The sequence below is a fragment of the Aotus nancymaae genome, unplaced genomic scaffold (genome assembly GCF_030222135.1).
Source record: "Aotus nancymaae isolate 86718 unplaced genomic scaffold, 86718_ANA_hifiasm-v0.15.2.pri h1tg000040l, whole genome shotgun sequence".
Lineage (NCBI taxonomy): Eukaryota > Metazoa > Chordata > Mammalia > Primates > Aotidae > Aotus > Aotus nancymaae.
Window position 1 is genome coordinate 124,891,265 of NW_026988454.1, and position 14,577 is coordinate 124,905,841.

General features: G+C 45.2%; 2 protein-coding genes across 2 annotated transcripts; both read left to right on the forward strand.

The window, feature by feature from the left end:
• Window positions 1-1,070: 1,070 nt before the first annotated feature.
• TMEM217 (transmembrane protein 217) lies at window positions 1,071-1,688 on the forward strand. Its single transcript, XM_012464332.3, has one exon. It carries the CDS (start codon window positions 1,071-1,073, stop codon window positions 1,686-1,688), a length of 618 nt encoding a protein of 205 aa, XP_012319755.2.
• Window positions 1,689-11,348: 9,660 nt separating this feature from the next.
• Window positions 11,349-12,159, forward strand: TMEM217B (transmembrane protein 217B). Its single transcript, XM_064361080.1, has one exon. It carries the CDS (start codon window positions 11,376-11,378, stop codon window positions 11,922-11,924), a length of 549 nt encoding a protein of 182 aa, XP_064217150.1. The 5' UTR covers window positions 11,349-11,375; the 3' UTR covers window positions 11,925-12,159.
• The last annotated feature ends 2,418 nt before the right edge of the window (window positions 12,160-14,577 follow it).

A 14,577-nucleotide genomic window follows, 5' to 3' on the forward strand; every position in this document is an offset into this window, starting at 1 on the left:
TATTCTCTTCCTCCTACTTTTGTATTGTTCTTATTTTCCCTCTGACTTCTTGAGTTGAATACTTAGCTCATTATTACATTTTCTTTTCTATTGTAAGGCTAGTCTATCCTAAAGCTCTAAATTTCCTTTAAAGTACATCTTTCATTGTAATCCATATTTTGATATGTAGTAGAGGAGTGATTGCCCAAAGCCAGTCGGTGTCCTCCTGTTTTTATCAACTCCACCCCAGCAGGATTCTTGTGCTGCCCTGGTTATATTCTGAAACATCTGCATTCAGGTCTGAAAAAGTACAGGCAATTTTCACCGTCTGGGTAGCAATGGTAGCCCAAGGCAATGCTAGGGGAGTTAACAGCATAATTTTTTTTTTTGATACAGGGTCTTGCTTTTGTCACCCAGGCCAGAGTGCAGTGGCATGATCTTGGCTCACTGCAGTCTTGATTTCCTGGACTCACGTGATCCTCTACCTTATCCTCCCAAGTAGCTAAAACTACAGGCATGCACCACCACACCTGACTAATTTTTGTAGACATGGGGTTTTACCCCATGTTGCCCAGGCTGGTCTTGAACTGCTGGATTCAAGCAATTCTCACACCTCAGCCTCCCAAAATGCGGGGATTACAGACATGAGCCACTGTGCCCAGCTAAGAGCATAATTTAAACCGTCTTTTTCTAACTCAGTTTTTTCCAACACTGGCTACATGTGAAAATTACTAGTAAGTTTTGAAAAATACCCTTGTCTGTGTCCCACCCAGAGAATGTTGTGATTGGTCTGGGAGGTGGGGCCTGGACTTGGGTACTTCTGGTGATTCTAACGTGAAGCCAGGGTTGAGAACCACTGCTGTAATTTTATCTGGTCATTGCCACCAACTTGACTGAATCCTCTCTCTTTCCCACCCCCAGTCCATTTTAAACAGCCTCTGTCTTCCCAAGGCTATAATTTCCTGGTTTCCATATTTCTGTCTCTGTTTCTCCAAGGTGGATTTGGGGAAGGAGGCAGAAACCCTGGTAATTTACCATGTTGGCAGGAACTAGAATTCTCCCTCATGTTTGTCTTCACAGGAGGTCTCAGCATGAAACAGCAGCAGTGGTGTGGAATGACTGCCAAAATGGGCACCGTGTTGTCAGGGGTCTTCACCATCCTGGCCGTAGACATGTATCTCATCTTTGAGCAGAAGTACCTAGGGAAGGGCAATTGCACTGAGATCACACTAAAGTACAAGGGTTCAAGGGACATCATAAATAACTTCATCACCTGCTGGAGTTGGACAATCGTCCTCTTCCTGTCTTTCATCACCATCTTTATCAGCTGCTTCCTCCTGTACTCAGTGTATGCCCAGATCTTCAGGGGCCTGGTCATCTACATTGTCTGGATTTTTTTCTATGAAGCTGTAAACATCGCAATACAAATCCTCACCAACACTGACTTCAGCATTGAAGAGGTCAGAGTCATGCGCTGGTTTGGCTTGGTGTGTCGTACACTCTTGCACTGTTTCTGGATGTTCTTTGTCATCACCTATGCCCACATAACCTACAAAAACCAGAGCCCGGGAAGTATAACTTCATACAAGAGACGAATTTCTATGGTAGAGTCTATGCACAGCAGAAATAAAAGATTATCAGGTTTTACTGGGCTTGGGGGCTCACAGCTGGAATCCCAGCACTTTGGGAGGCCGAGGTGGATCACCTGAAGTCAAAAGTTCAAGACCAGCCTGGCCAACATGGCGAAAACCTGTCTCTACTAAAAAAAATACAAAACTTAGTCAGGCATGGTGGCACGCACCTGTAATCCCAGCTACTTGGGAGGCTAAGACAGGAGAATCGCTTGAACCTGGAGGCAGAGGTTGCAGTGAGCCAATATTGCACCTGGGTGACAGAACGAGACTCTGTCTCAAAAAAAAAAAAAAAAAAATTAGCAGCTTTATCCACCACTATAAGCAATAATGTTGGCCCTTTTCTTTCCCCTGAGAGCTAGGTTCCCAGGGTAGCTCTGTTTCCTTCCCCCACCCCCACTTTTGCTCAGCAGTCCCACAAGTAGTACTGCCACTCTTTCAGGAGAACACGGAGAGAAAATGTGACTGTAATCGGAACTGGAACATCCTGCTTATTGAAGGTGTTTGTTTGGTTAAAGGATATTGTGATATATCAAAACTTCTATGAATTCCACCTTCCTCATTTGGTCAGTACCACCTTATTGGTCAAAACGAGTGGAATAAAATGAAGCTGAATTGCAGTATGGCAATCCTTTTTTCTTGGTATCTTCGTTAGCCTTCAACCCGTAACTCTTTAATTTAACCCTGGGATAAGCAAATCTGTATTTATACCCCAGATTTTTGTAGCACAAAGGATACTGTTGGTCTTAGGGTGGGTTTGTGCTGTGATTTCCCCACTATGTCTTCTGTTTTATTCCAGATAAGAAATATAATAAAAATACAGAGAAAATTTGTCCTTCAATTTCTGTCTTGAGTTTCCCCACCCTTCCCAAATTTGTCAAGGAGTATGAAAGGCACTTCCTTAATCAAAGGTACATGTTAAATATGTTTCTGTATCTGCTGCTGTGCTGTGCACTGTAGTGTGAACACTGTACTGAACATTGTGTATATACTGTATACAAAAAAGTGCAAGATATGAAGCCAGACTATGAGAATTTTGTAGTTTAGTGGAAGAAACTAAATTATTGTTTATGAATCAATTAGCCAGCCAATCATACAAGACAGTATGTGATTACACACTATCACAAATCAACAGACATCACTTTGGATTCAGGTTCAGAGACTGTCTGAAGCACTTTTTTTTTTTTGAGACTGAGCTTCTCTCTCTTGCCCAGACTGGAGTGCAATGGTGCAACCTTGGCTCACTGCAATCTCCACTTCCAGGGTTTAAGCAATTCTCCTGCTTCAGCCTACAGGCACGGACCACCACGCCCGGCTAATTTTTGTATTTTTAGTAGAGATGGGGTTTCACCATGTTGGTCAGGCTGGTCTAGAACTCCTGACCTCAGGTGATCCACCTGCCTCGGCCTCCCTAAGTACTGGGATTACAAGTGTGAGCCACCCACTGCACCCAGCTGGAAGCACTTTAAACTGAGATGGAAGACAAACTAATAATATTTCTGCTTCAAAAATTAGACATTGCATTGAGTTTTTGTCTTGTTAATAGCTTTCTTAAGGTATAATTGACATACAATAAAATGCTGCACATACTTAAAGCATATAATTTAACAAGTTTTGACTATGTGTGTCCCAGTGAAATCATCACCACAATTAAGTTCATAAACATATACATCACCTTCCAGCTTCCGTGTATCCCTGACTCCTGTCTCTGTCCACACCACCTCCACCATCACCAGGCACTGATTTGCTGTCACTATATATTAGTTTGCATTTTCTAGAATTTTACATAGATGGGATAATACAGCATGTACTCTGTTTCAGTCTGGCTTCTTTCACTCAGCATAATGCCTTTGAGATTCATCCATGTTGCACTGTGTACTGATCATTCATTCTTCATTGCCGAGTGGTATGCCATGGCAGGAATGTACCACAGTTCATTTATTCATTTGCCCATTGAGGGACATCTAGTAGTTTGCAGTTTTTAGTAATTATGAATAAGAACACTATAAACATTTGTATACAAGACTTTGAATAGATCTATGCTTTCATTTATCTTAGGTAAATATCATTTTAATTTTTTAAGATGCTGGCATTTTTTTTCCAGAGTGGCTACACCATTTTATATTTCCACTGGCAGTATATGAAAATTCCAGTTCCTCTACCTCTTCACCAGCACTTAATACAGTCATTTTTCATTAAAGCTAGTCTACTTTTTTTTTTTTTGAGACTGAGTCTCACTCTATTACCCAGGGTGGAGTGCAGGGGCGCAATCTTCGCTCACTGCAACATCTGCCTCCTAAGTAGCTGGGATTACAGGCGTGAGCCACCATGCCCAGCTAGTTTTTCTGTATTTTTAGTAGAGATGGGATTTTATCATGTTGGCCAGCCTGGTCTCAAACTCCTGACCTCAGGTGATCCGCCTGCCTTGGCACCCCAAAGTGCTTGGATTACAGGCGTGTGCCACCATGCCTGGCCGAGCTATTCTAATAGTATATAGTATTATATCATTGTCGGGCAATCCTTCATGTGCTTACTCAGCATCCTTATATCTTCTTTGGTAAGGTATCTGTTCAAATCTTTTGCCCATTTCTAAAAATTAGGCTAGCTGGGTTTTTTTATTGTTGAGTTTTGGGAGTTCATTATATTTCCTAGACACAAATCTTTTATCAGCTATATGATTTGTAAATATTATTTTCCAGTTTGTGCTTTTTCTTTTCATTCTTTTACCTGTGTCCTTTGAAGAGCAGAGATTTTTAATTTCAATGAAGTCCAATTTATCAATTTGCTATTATTTTATTTATTTATTCATTTAGAGACGGAGTTTTACTCTTGTTGCCCAGGCTGGAGTGCAATGGCGTGATCTTGGCTCACCACAACCTCTGCCTCCCAGGTTCAAGTGATTGTCCTGCCTCAGCTTCCCAAGTAGCTGGGATTACAGGCGCCCACCATCACACCCAGCTAATTTTGTAGTTTTAGTAGAGACCGGGTTTCTCCGTGTTGGTCAGGTTGGTCTCAAACTCCTGACCTCAGGTGATCCACCTGCCTCAGCCTCCCAAAAGGCTGAAATTACAGGCATGAGCCACCATGCCTGGCTATCCATTTGCTATTTTATGGACCATAATTTTGGTTATGATGTCTAAGGAATCTTTGCCTAACCCAAGGTCACAAAAGTTTTCTCCTATTTTCTTCTAGAATTCATATTTTTCTGTTTTATATTTAGGTCTATAATCCATTTCGAGCTCTTTTTTACGTGTGTATGAGAGATAGGGATCAAATTTCGCATTTTTGCTCTTGGATCTCCAATTATTTCAGCATCAGTTGTTGAAGAAATTATCCTTTCTCCACTGAACTGACTTTATAGATATATGTACACCCAATTATTCTCCATTCTGTTCCACTGATCTATTTGCCTCTCTTTATGCCAATGTCGTCCTGTTTTGATTATAAGTAAGCCTTTAAATCACATTCCTCAACCTTAGTTTAGCTACCCTAGGCTGTCTTAATCTGTACTGCCATAACAGAATACCCAAGACTGAGTAATTTATGATGAACAAAGTCATGAACTCCTGGGCTCAAGCAATCCTCATGTCTCAGCCTCCCAAAGTGCTGGAGTTACAGGTGTGAGCCACTGTGCCTGGTCCATTTATTTTTAAAATTTGTTTTATTTTATTTTTTGAGACAAGGTCTCGTTCTGTCACGCACACTGAAGTGCATGACGTGATCTTGGCTTACTGCAATTTCCAACTCCTTGGTTTAAGCAATCCTCCCACCTCAGACTCCTAAGTAGCTGGGATTACAGAAGTGTGCCACTATGTCTGGCCGATTTTTTTTTTTTGAAATGGAGTCTTGCTCTGTCGCCAAACTGGAGTGTAGTGGTGCGATCTCAGCTCACTGCAACCTCTGCCGCCCAGGTTCAAGCAATTCTCCTGCCTCAGCCTTCCGATAGCTGGGATTACAGGTGTGTACCACCACATCTGGCTATTTTTTGTATTTTTAGTAGAGACAGGGTTTCACCATGTTGACCAGGCCGGTCTCAAACTCCTGACCTCAAGCGATCTGACCACCTCAGCCTCCCAAAGTGCTAGGATTACAGGCATGAGCCACCATGCCTGGTAGAAAAATTAATTAACTATTACTATTTTCTATACTAACTATGTTTTATGACTTCCTACAATTATATGAAATATGTGTCACAAACACTGACATCTATCCAAGCCAGGGTTTAGGAATTATATTTTTTAAAAGATAAAGACAGCTCACTGTACTTTTGAGGATTTTTATCTACTTGGTCAATGGATATCAAGAACCTTCAAGTGACTAAAAACTCAAGAGAAGGAATAAAATACAGTACACTGCAATATGAATGAGAATGCTCGATTTTGGCCCAACTAGGGAAGTTAGGGGTACTATACCCGACAAGGTGTTATAAATATTTTGGAGCAAACAATCTACACTGTGGAGTACTCAGATAAATACAATGTATATAAATAATTGATTTATAGTAATTCTGTAATCCAAATGGACTGTCTTCTCAAAGAGAGATTTGAATGTCTAATTTCATATTTTTTCCTTCTCAAAGAGGAGGCATTTAAAACATTCTATTTGTGAATGCAAAGGTAAGTCAAAGAAACTACAATTGCTAGAGGAGTTTTTTTTTTTAAAGGACCAGAGTGGGGAAGAAGTCTGCATGGACTGCAGTGATCACAAATGGCTTCACTAAAGTGACAGGATTTGATATGTCTTGAAAGATGGTTATAGGGCCGGGCGCGGTGGCTCACGCCTATAATCCCAGCACTTTGGGAGGCCGAGGCGGGTGGATCACGAGGTCAAGAGATCGAGATCATCCTGGTCAACATGGTGAAACCCCGTCTTTACTAAAAATACAAAAATTAGCTGGGCGTGGTGGTGCATGCCTGTAGTCCCAGCTACTCAGGAGGCTAAGGCAGGAGAATTGCCTGAACCCAGGAGGCGGAGGTTGTGGTGAGCCGAGATCGCGCCATTGCACTCCAGCCTGGGTAACAAGAGCGAAACTCCGTTTCAAAAAAGGAGAAAAAAAAAAAAGATGGTTATAATTTTAATATATGACAAAGAGACAGGTAATATTCCACAGATCATTCATGATGGACTATAACATCACAGCAATCGGGACTCACCAATCTTTGATCCTTAGTCTTTGCTTTCTTTGGATTAAAATAGACAAAGATGCTAATAGTCATGCTGAGGTAAATTATAAAACTTCTCTCCTTACTGCCCTTCTCCTTTCTTCACCCATCCAAACTTATGTCCATTTAAATGGACATACATTGCATTTTTTAAAAAGGCTAAATTTTTGTCACCAAACATCATAGGAAGTTCAACTTCCAATGTGACAGCACAAGGAAATCCATGGAAGTGCTCCCCAGTGAAACTGCTGAAAATTATTTTTAAAACAAACAAACCTGTAAGGCCTCTGGAAATGTCCCCAATGGCATACAGCAAGTGAAGTATCTATTCAAGAAAATCAATGGTCTGATTTTAAAAAGTGAGAGTCAACGTGAACTCTAGAGGTCAGCTCAAGGCAAGGGGCAGGAACCTGGTGCCCAGGCAGACCCTGCTGAGGGCATGTTGATAACAGAGGGACCAAGGCTGAGGTAGGCTAGGCCCAGCACACACCTTGCTCCACAACCTGAATCTCCTTCTTACTGGCTCCCAATTCAGAGGACTCCCGAGCAAACCTCTCTCCTCTTCATTCACCACACTGGCGAGCTACCTCTTTTGTGGGGCAAAGGAAGGGGCACAACCACACATGAGGAGAACACAGGATTGTCCTCTGGCCGACCAATCTCCAGTGGGGGACAGCTTGTTGGAAGCCTGACTTGGCCTTTCTCTGAGGTGACCATATGGTTTGGTAAGGGCCTGCTCGCTCTGCTTCCAAGATGGTGCCTTGTTTCTGTGTCCTCCAGAAGGCAGAAACACTGTCCTTACATGGCAGAAGGGATGGAGAAGCAAAAGAAACTAGTTAGTTCCCTCCTGTCCCCTTATAAGGTCACTTATCCATTCATGAGGGCTCTGCTCTTATGATTTAATCACCTCCTCAAGGCCCCATATTTTAACGCTGTTGCATTAGCAATTAAGTTTTAGCATGAATTTTGGAGGGACAGTCAAACCATAGCAGTCACCATTTGCCAAGCCGTCCTCATCACTGTCTTCCCCACTCCCATCCTAAGTGCACTTCTGCCCCCGTGCTCCTCACCTCGGTGGATGGGCTGTCTTCCATCCAGGTGCTCATCCAGACTCCTTCTCCCACAGCCCCGTACCCCAAATCTGTCCCCCAACATCCCTCTGCTGCCTTGCTTCACCTCATTTCCTTCCGTAGCCTCTCAACTGCTCTGCCTACCTCCACCTTTGCTCCCTTTCTGACCCGTGGCCCTCAAAGCAGCAAGAAAGATTTTTCTAAAATGCAAATATGGCCAGACGCAGTGACTCGCGCCTGTAATCCTAACGCTTTTGGAGGCCAAAGCGGGCAGATCAGTGGAAGTCAGGAGTTCAAGACCAGCCTGGCCAACATGGTGAGACCCCTTCTCTACTAAAACTACAAAAATTAGCTGGGCGTGGTGGCGGGCACCTGTAATTCCAGCTACTTGGGAGGTTGAAGCAGGAGAATCGCTTGAACTTGGGTATGAGGTCTCAGTGAGTTGGAATTGCGCCACTGCACTCCAGCCTGGGCAACAGAGTGAGACCTTGTCTCAAAAATAAATAAATAAATAAATTGCAAATCTGGTTATGTCTGCCTGCCTGCCTGCCTGTCTCTCTCTCTCTCTCTCTCTCTCTCTCTCTCACACACACACACACACACACACACACACACACACAAATACACACACATCCTGAAGACCCCCTCCTTTGCCTTTCAGAGAAACATCCACATGGCTGGTAGTGGGTAAGGATCCTTCCTGATCTGGCCCCTGCCAACCTATACAGTCTTACCCTCTGCTCAAGGCACGCCAAACTTGCTGTTTCCAAAATGGCTGTTGCCTGTCCCTGTGCCTACCTGGGTGTTGTCCCCTTTGCAGGTGATGAAGGCCTTCCTTTTTCTGTTTAGTTAATGCCCTTGTCCTTTAAGACCCAAGCTCAGCTAAGAAAAAGGCTAAAAAATAAACAACAACAACAAAAATCAGAACAAAAAAAAAACCAAGCTCAGCTATTGCCACCTCCAGAAAGCCTCCCCTGCTCCTCATCCAATGATTTTTATCTCTCTCATTGTTACATCTTGACAACACTGAGCCATCTCTTTCTTTACCACATTTATCACACTGCATTGTAAGTTTCCATTTTTTTTTTTTTTTGAGATGGAGTCTTGCTCCGTAGCCCAGGCTGGAGTGCGGTGGCATGATCTCGGTTCACTGCAACCTCCACCTCCCAGGTTCAAGCAGTTCTCCTGCCTCAGCATCCTGAGTAGCTGAGATTACAGATGCACGCCACCATGCCCAGCTAATTTTTGTATTTTTAGTAGAGATGGGGTTTCACCATGTTGGCCAGGCTGGTCTTGAACTCCTGACCTTGTGATCTGACCATCATGAGTTTTCTCTTTTCTTAATTAAAAAAAATTTTTTATTTGTTTTTTTAATTTGTCCAGCTTCCACGCTAGCATATTTACCTGTCTATCTCCAGTACCAAGCTCCTAGTAGATACTCAATAGATGTTTGCTGTGTGAGTGTTGAATGAATAGAGTGTACCGGAGGCAGCGACAGAAAGAGAAGTCAGGTCGTTATTATAGTGACCCAGGAGAGAGGTGTCAAGAGTGGGGACCAAGGCTGGGGCAGCAGAGCTGTGGAACCAGTGGAGTTTATATAGACATTTCCTTGAAACTTGCAACATGGACACAGAGCAAAGGAATAAAACTGTGTGGTTTGGGGCCCTATTTTTGGATAATTCTGGCAAATACCCCATGGGTAGTGGCTTCTCTGGAAGCTGCCCTGTGAACCAGGCAGAGGTGAGGTTTTGTTGTGCAGACAGGGAAGTAACAGCGCAGCTATCCACCAGACAACACACTGTCTCCCTCTTGGGCCCCTCCAGGTTCTAGGGAGCACTGAGAGGTTTGTGTATCTGGAGATCTGGAGTCACACAGGGTTGGGAGGATGGTGGAGAATAAAGTATAAGAAATTTGAGATGAATCTGGAAAACATTATGCTAGGTGAAGTAAGCCAGATACCAAAGGACAAATGTTGCATGATTCCACTTATATGAGGGACCTAGAGCAGTCAAATTCATAGAGGCAGCAAGAAAAATGGTTAGCAGAGACCAGGGGAAGAGGGGAATGGGGAGTTGATGTTTAATGGATACAGAATCTTTGACGGGGATGATGAAAAAGTTCTGGAGATGGCCGGCCATGGTGGCTCATGACTGTAATCCCAGCACTTTGGGAGGCTGACGTGGGCAGATCACTTGAGGTCAGGAGTTCAAGACTAGCCTGGCCAACATAGTGAAACCCTGTCTCTTCTAAAAATAAAAAAATTAGCTGGGCATGATGGTGCATGCCTGTTATCACAGCTACTTGGGAGGCCGAGGCAGGAGAATCACTTGAGCCTGGGAGGCAGAGGTTGCATTGAGCCGAGATCACACCACTGCACTCCAGCCTGAGTGACAGAGCAAGACTCTGAAGAGAGAAAGAGAGAGAGAAAGAAGAAAGAAAGAAAGAAAGAACGAAAGAAAGAAAGAGAAAGAAGGAAAGAGGAGGGAGGGAGAGAGGGAAGGAAGGAAGGAAGGACGGAAGGACGGAAGGAAGGAAGGAAGCTTCCAACAAGCTGTCCCCCACTGGAGATTGGTCGGCCAGAGGACAGCCCTGTGTTCTCCTCATGTGTGGTTGTGCCCCTTCCTTTGCCCCACAAAAGAGGTAGCTCACCAGTGTGGTGAATGAAGAGAGAGAGATTTGCTCGGGAGTCCTCTGAACCGGGAGCCGGCAAGAAGGAGATTCAGGTTGTGGAGCAAGGTGTGTGCTGGGTCTAGCCTACCTCAGCCTTGGTCCCTCTGTTATCAACATGCCCTCAGCAGGGTCTGCCTGGGCACCAGGTTCCTGCCTCTTACCTTGAGCTGACCTCTAGAGTTCAGGTCTAGCCTAGGTTGCAGCTGGAGGTCTGCCTGCTGAGCCTTCACCAGCACAACGGTGGCTTATCATTAAGGCATCTTGGCCCCCGGGCAGAGAAGACAGTAAGTCTTGCCTGGATCCATAAACCTCCACCCATTCCACTCCTGCTGGCCAAACCCTGTGACTTGGGACAAGGCAGGGCCGTGCCCAGGGAGCGAAGCAGGGAAATTTCTAAGGGCTTGGAAGGAAAGAGTAGCGGGGCCAGGGGATGTCAGGGACGATTCCAAGCCTTTGAGGAGCCACGAGTTTTCTGACTTCAGAGAAGCAAACTCCCCAGATGGAGTTTGTACCATCCTTATTCCCAACACAGGAGCCTCTGAGTTCCCACAAACCTACATCATCAGCAGGAGCACTCTCTGCCGCTTTAAAGCAAAGCTGGAGCTGGAACAGCAGAACTGGAAGGTACTTAGGAGAGTCCCAGGCCAGTGATACATCCATTTCCCGATGATGTGGTCACATCTAGCTAGTTAGGTCAGAGCAGGCGCCAGCCCCCATGTCCCTTAACTTCCAGCCCATTGCCCGTCCACATACCATCGTTGCTGTTAGCGCTCCTATTTATATCTAAGGCTAGCTCTGCCGTCTTGTCACGTGTCTGCATGATTTTCTTCCTGCAGGAGGTGCTCTGGTAAAACAAGCATAAAATGAATGCCAGGATGGTCTCCCTCATGGTGGGCATCTTCTCTGTCCTCAACACCATCCAGTTCTTCATCTTTGACCTGAATCAGACTACACACATTGGCTCTGAGGACAAGTTCAGCATCTACATGGACTCAAAGTTGAAGCTAGTCACTTGGATCCTGTTCCACAGGGCTAAGATCAGCACTGCCCTCTCCCTCACCACCATCGTCGTCAGCTGCTTCCTCCTTTACTGTGTCTATAATAATATCTTCCCGGGGCTGCTGATCTATGCCATGTGGATCATCACTTACGAGCTCATCAACTTCTCCATAGTCCTGCTCCTCAACAGTATCATCAGAGATCAGTTCAAGCAGCTGAGTCACTTGTACTTGATCTTCCAAATCTCACACATGCTCCTGCACTTTTTCTGTCTGCCCTTCATCTTCAAGCATGCGTACAGCCTTTACAAGGAGCCCCCAGCTGTGAACAAGATAGCCCGCCACAGGCCTTCCTCCACCAGTGCAGTGAACTCAAGACTACCTGTCCCTCGGAGAATGTTGTACCGGAAGTGAAACTGACCCCTGCCGGGAAAGGTGGGAGAGAACGGTGCTCCTCAGCAATGGAACCCTCCTTGCCCCGCCAGTCTTCTGTTGATTCTGCTTGGTTTGTCAGGGCTTTTGGGTTTTATGCACTGTGGAATGATCCTTGGGAGAGGGCGGGTTGTGTGGATCAATTACTGTACAGATGTGTGGTGTGACTCGTTTTAGCAGTTAATGATATATGTGGCCTTGTGCTTACTTAACCATCTCACTGGTGTCTGTTTTTACCTCTCACAGTCCCCTCTCCTCTGCACTTCCTTAGTTTCTAGTTTTTCCTTTATGGGTTGGCCCACAGATGCCCGTTCTGCTGAGTCCTTTGGAGCAGTATTGCCCAACAGAACTTCCTGTGCTGATGGAAATGTTCTCTATCTGTGCTGGCCGCTAGCCATATATGGCAACTGAGCACTTAGAATGTGACTATTACAACCCAGTAATTTAACCAACTTTTAAATTTTATTCCATTTTGGCCAATTTCCGTTTCAATAACTATGTATGGTTGGCTCAAGACTAAACTATCAGCCCAGCACAGTGGCTCACGCCTGTAATCCCAGCACTTTGGGAGGCTGAGGTGGGTGGATCACTTGAGGACAGGAGTTCGAGACCAGCCTGGCCAGCAGGGTGAAACCCCGCCTCTACTAAAAATACAAAAATTAGCTGTGTGTGGCAGTGGGTGCCTGTAATCCCAGTTTCTCGGGAGGCTGAAGCAGGAGAATCACTTGAACCCAGGAGGCGGAGGTTGCAGTGTGCTGAGCTCACACCATTGCACTCCAGCCTGCCAACGAGTGAAACTCCGTCTCAAAACAGAAAAAAAAAAAAAAAAAACTACCCTATTGGAGAGCACAGCCTTCTGAAAATTCACTTTATTCCTACAGTAACCATTGAAAAGACCCCTTTCCAGAGTTACGCCTCACCCTGCTTCCCTCATACTTTTCAGAAAGCAATTCCTCATGTTGGTTCACAATAACATAGCAAGAAGAATCTTCATTTAAGAAAGTTCCAGAGGCTGGGTGTGGTGGCTCACGCCTGTAATCCAAGCATTTTGGAGGCCAAGGCGGGCAGATCACCCGAGGTCGGGAGTTTGAGACCAGCCTGGCTAACATGGTGAAACCCCGTCTTTATTAAGAAAGAAAAGAAAAGAAAAGAAAGTGCCAGGACTTCCCAGCTGAAGCACTATTGACATTCTGGACTGGATAATTCTGTCCTGTGGGGGGCTGTCCTTTGCACTGTAGAATGTTTAGCAACATCCCTGATCTTTACCCACTATTCACTGGGAGCATCTGCCTGTCCCCCATGCGGTCACAACCAAAAATATCTCCAAGGGATTAAGCCCACCCATTCCCTCCTGGGCTGGTGGATTATCTAGTTTTCAAGTCAAATAGTAAAACAAGATTGGCTGGGTGAGGTGGCTCACACCTGGAATCCCAGCACTTTGGGAGGCCAAGGTGGGTGGATCACTTGAGGTCAGGAGTTTGAGACCAGCCTGGCCAACATAGCGAAACCCTGCCTCTACTAAAAATACAAAAATTACCTGGCTGTAGTGGCAGGTGCCTGTAGTCCCAGCTACTCAGGAGGCTGAGGCAGGAGAATCGCTTGAACCCAGGAGGCGGAGGTTGCAGTGAGCCGAGATTGCTCCACTACATTCCAGCTTGGGTGACAGAGCAAGACTCCATCTCAAAACAAAAACAAAAACACAGGCTCAACACTTTGAAAACCAAAAAGAACCCCAAAAAATATCTTCAGGCATTGTCAAATATCCCCTGGGGTGGGGTGGGGGTGGGGCGCAATTGCCCCTAATTGAGAGACACTACTGAAAAGCAACACACCCCCGTGTTGAGAGCTGGCAGGCCACTACCTTGAACTAGGAACGCCACTTTTCCTGAGAGCTGTTCACATTCACCACTTGTGCGGTCTTCATCCTAAAGCTCCCATTTTATGGCCTGATGAAACTGAGGCTCACTGGGCTTCAGTGATAAGATCAAGGTCACATAGTAGCAAAAGCAGGACTTGCATCTCATCATCTGACTTCATACATGAAAGTCTTACTTGGCTCCCTGATTCAGTTTTACCAAGATAAAAAGGAGACATCTCCTTTTAGGGTAGTCCCTTTTCCCTTGAAAAATGTTGGGAGTGAAGTCAAGAGACATGTTTGTTTGTTTTGGCCATACTCTTCCAAACTATTGAGCATAATGAGAGTAGTTCGCTTTTCCTGAACCCTCAGTGCCAGGTACTGTCCTACAATCCACTCTACTCTTTCCACCACCCTGATTTAAACCGAGGCCAGTTCCCCAAATGACCACAAGATGGCAGTCAGTAATAAGCTTTTGCTTAGCGCTGTTAGCCCTCTAAGCCAGATCCTCTAAGGGTAGCTGATTTGGATTTACGGAGCTTCCAGCTAATGACTGGGAGCTAATATGTGTTTCTCTGCCCCAGTCTCACAAGGCATGTCTAGTCTGATTGTGACTTGCTAGTACCAGAAACACAAAATATAAAACATGGGCCGACTTCTGGGTTCTGAACCATCCCGGTTGAGGTCGCTGGGGTGGAAGGGGACTGGGCAACACTGAGGAAACCCGTGTGTTGAAGAAGTGTAGGGAGAAGCAGAGTTCCAAGAATCAGCTCAACCGAG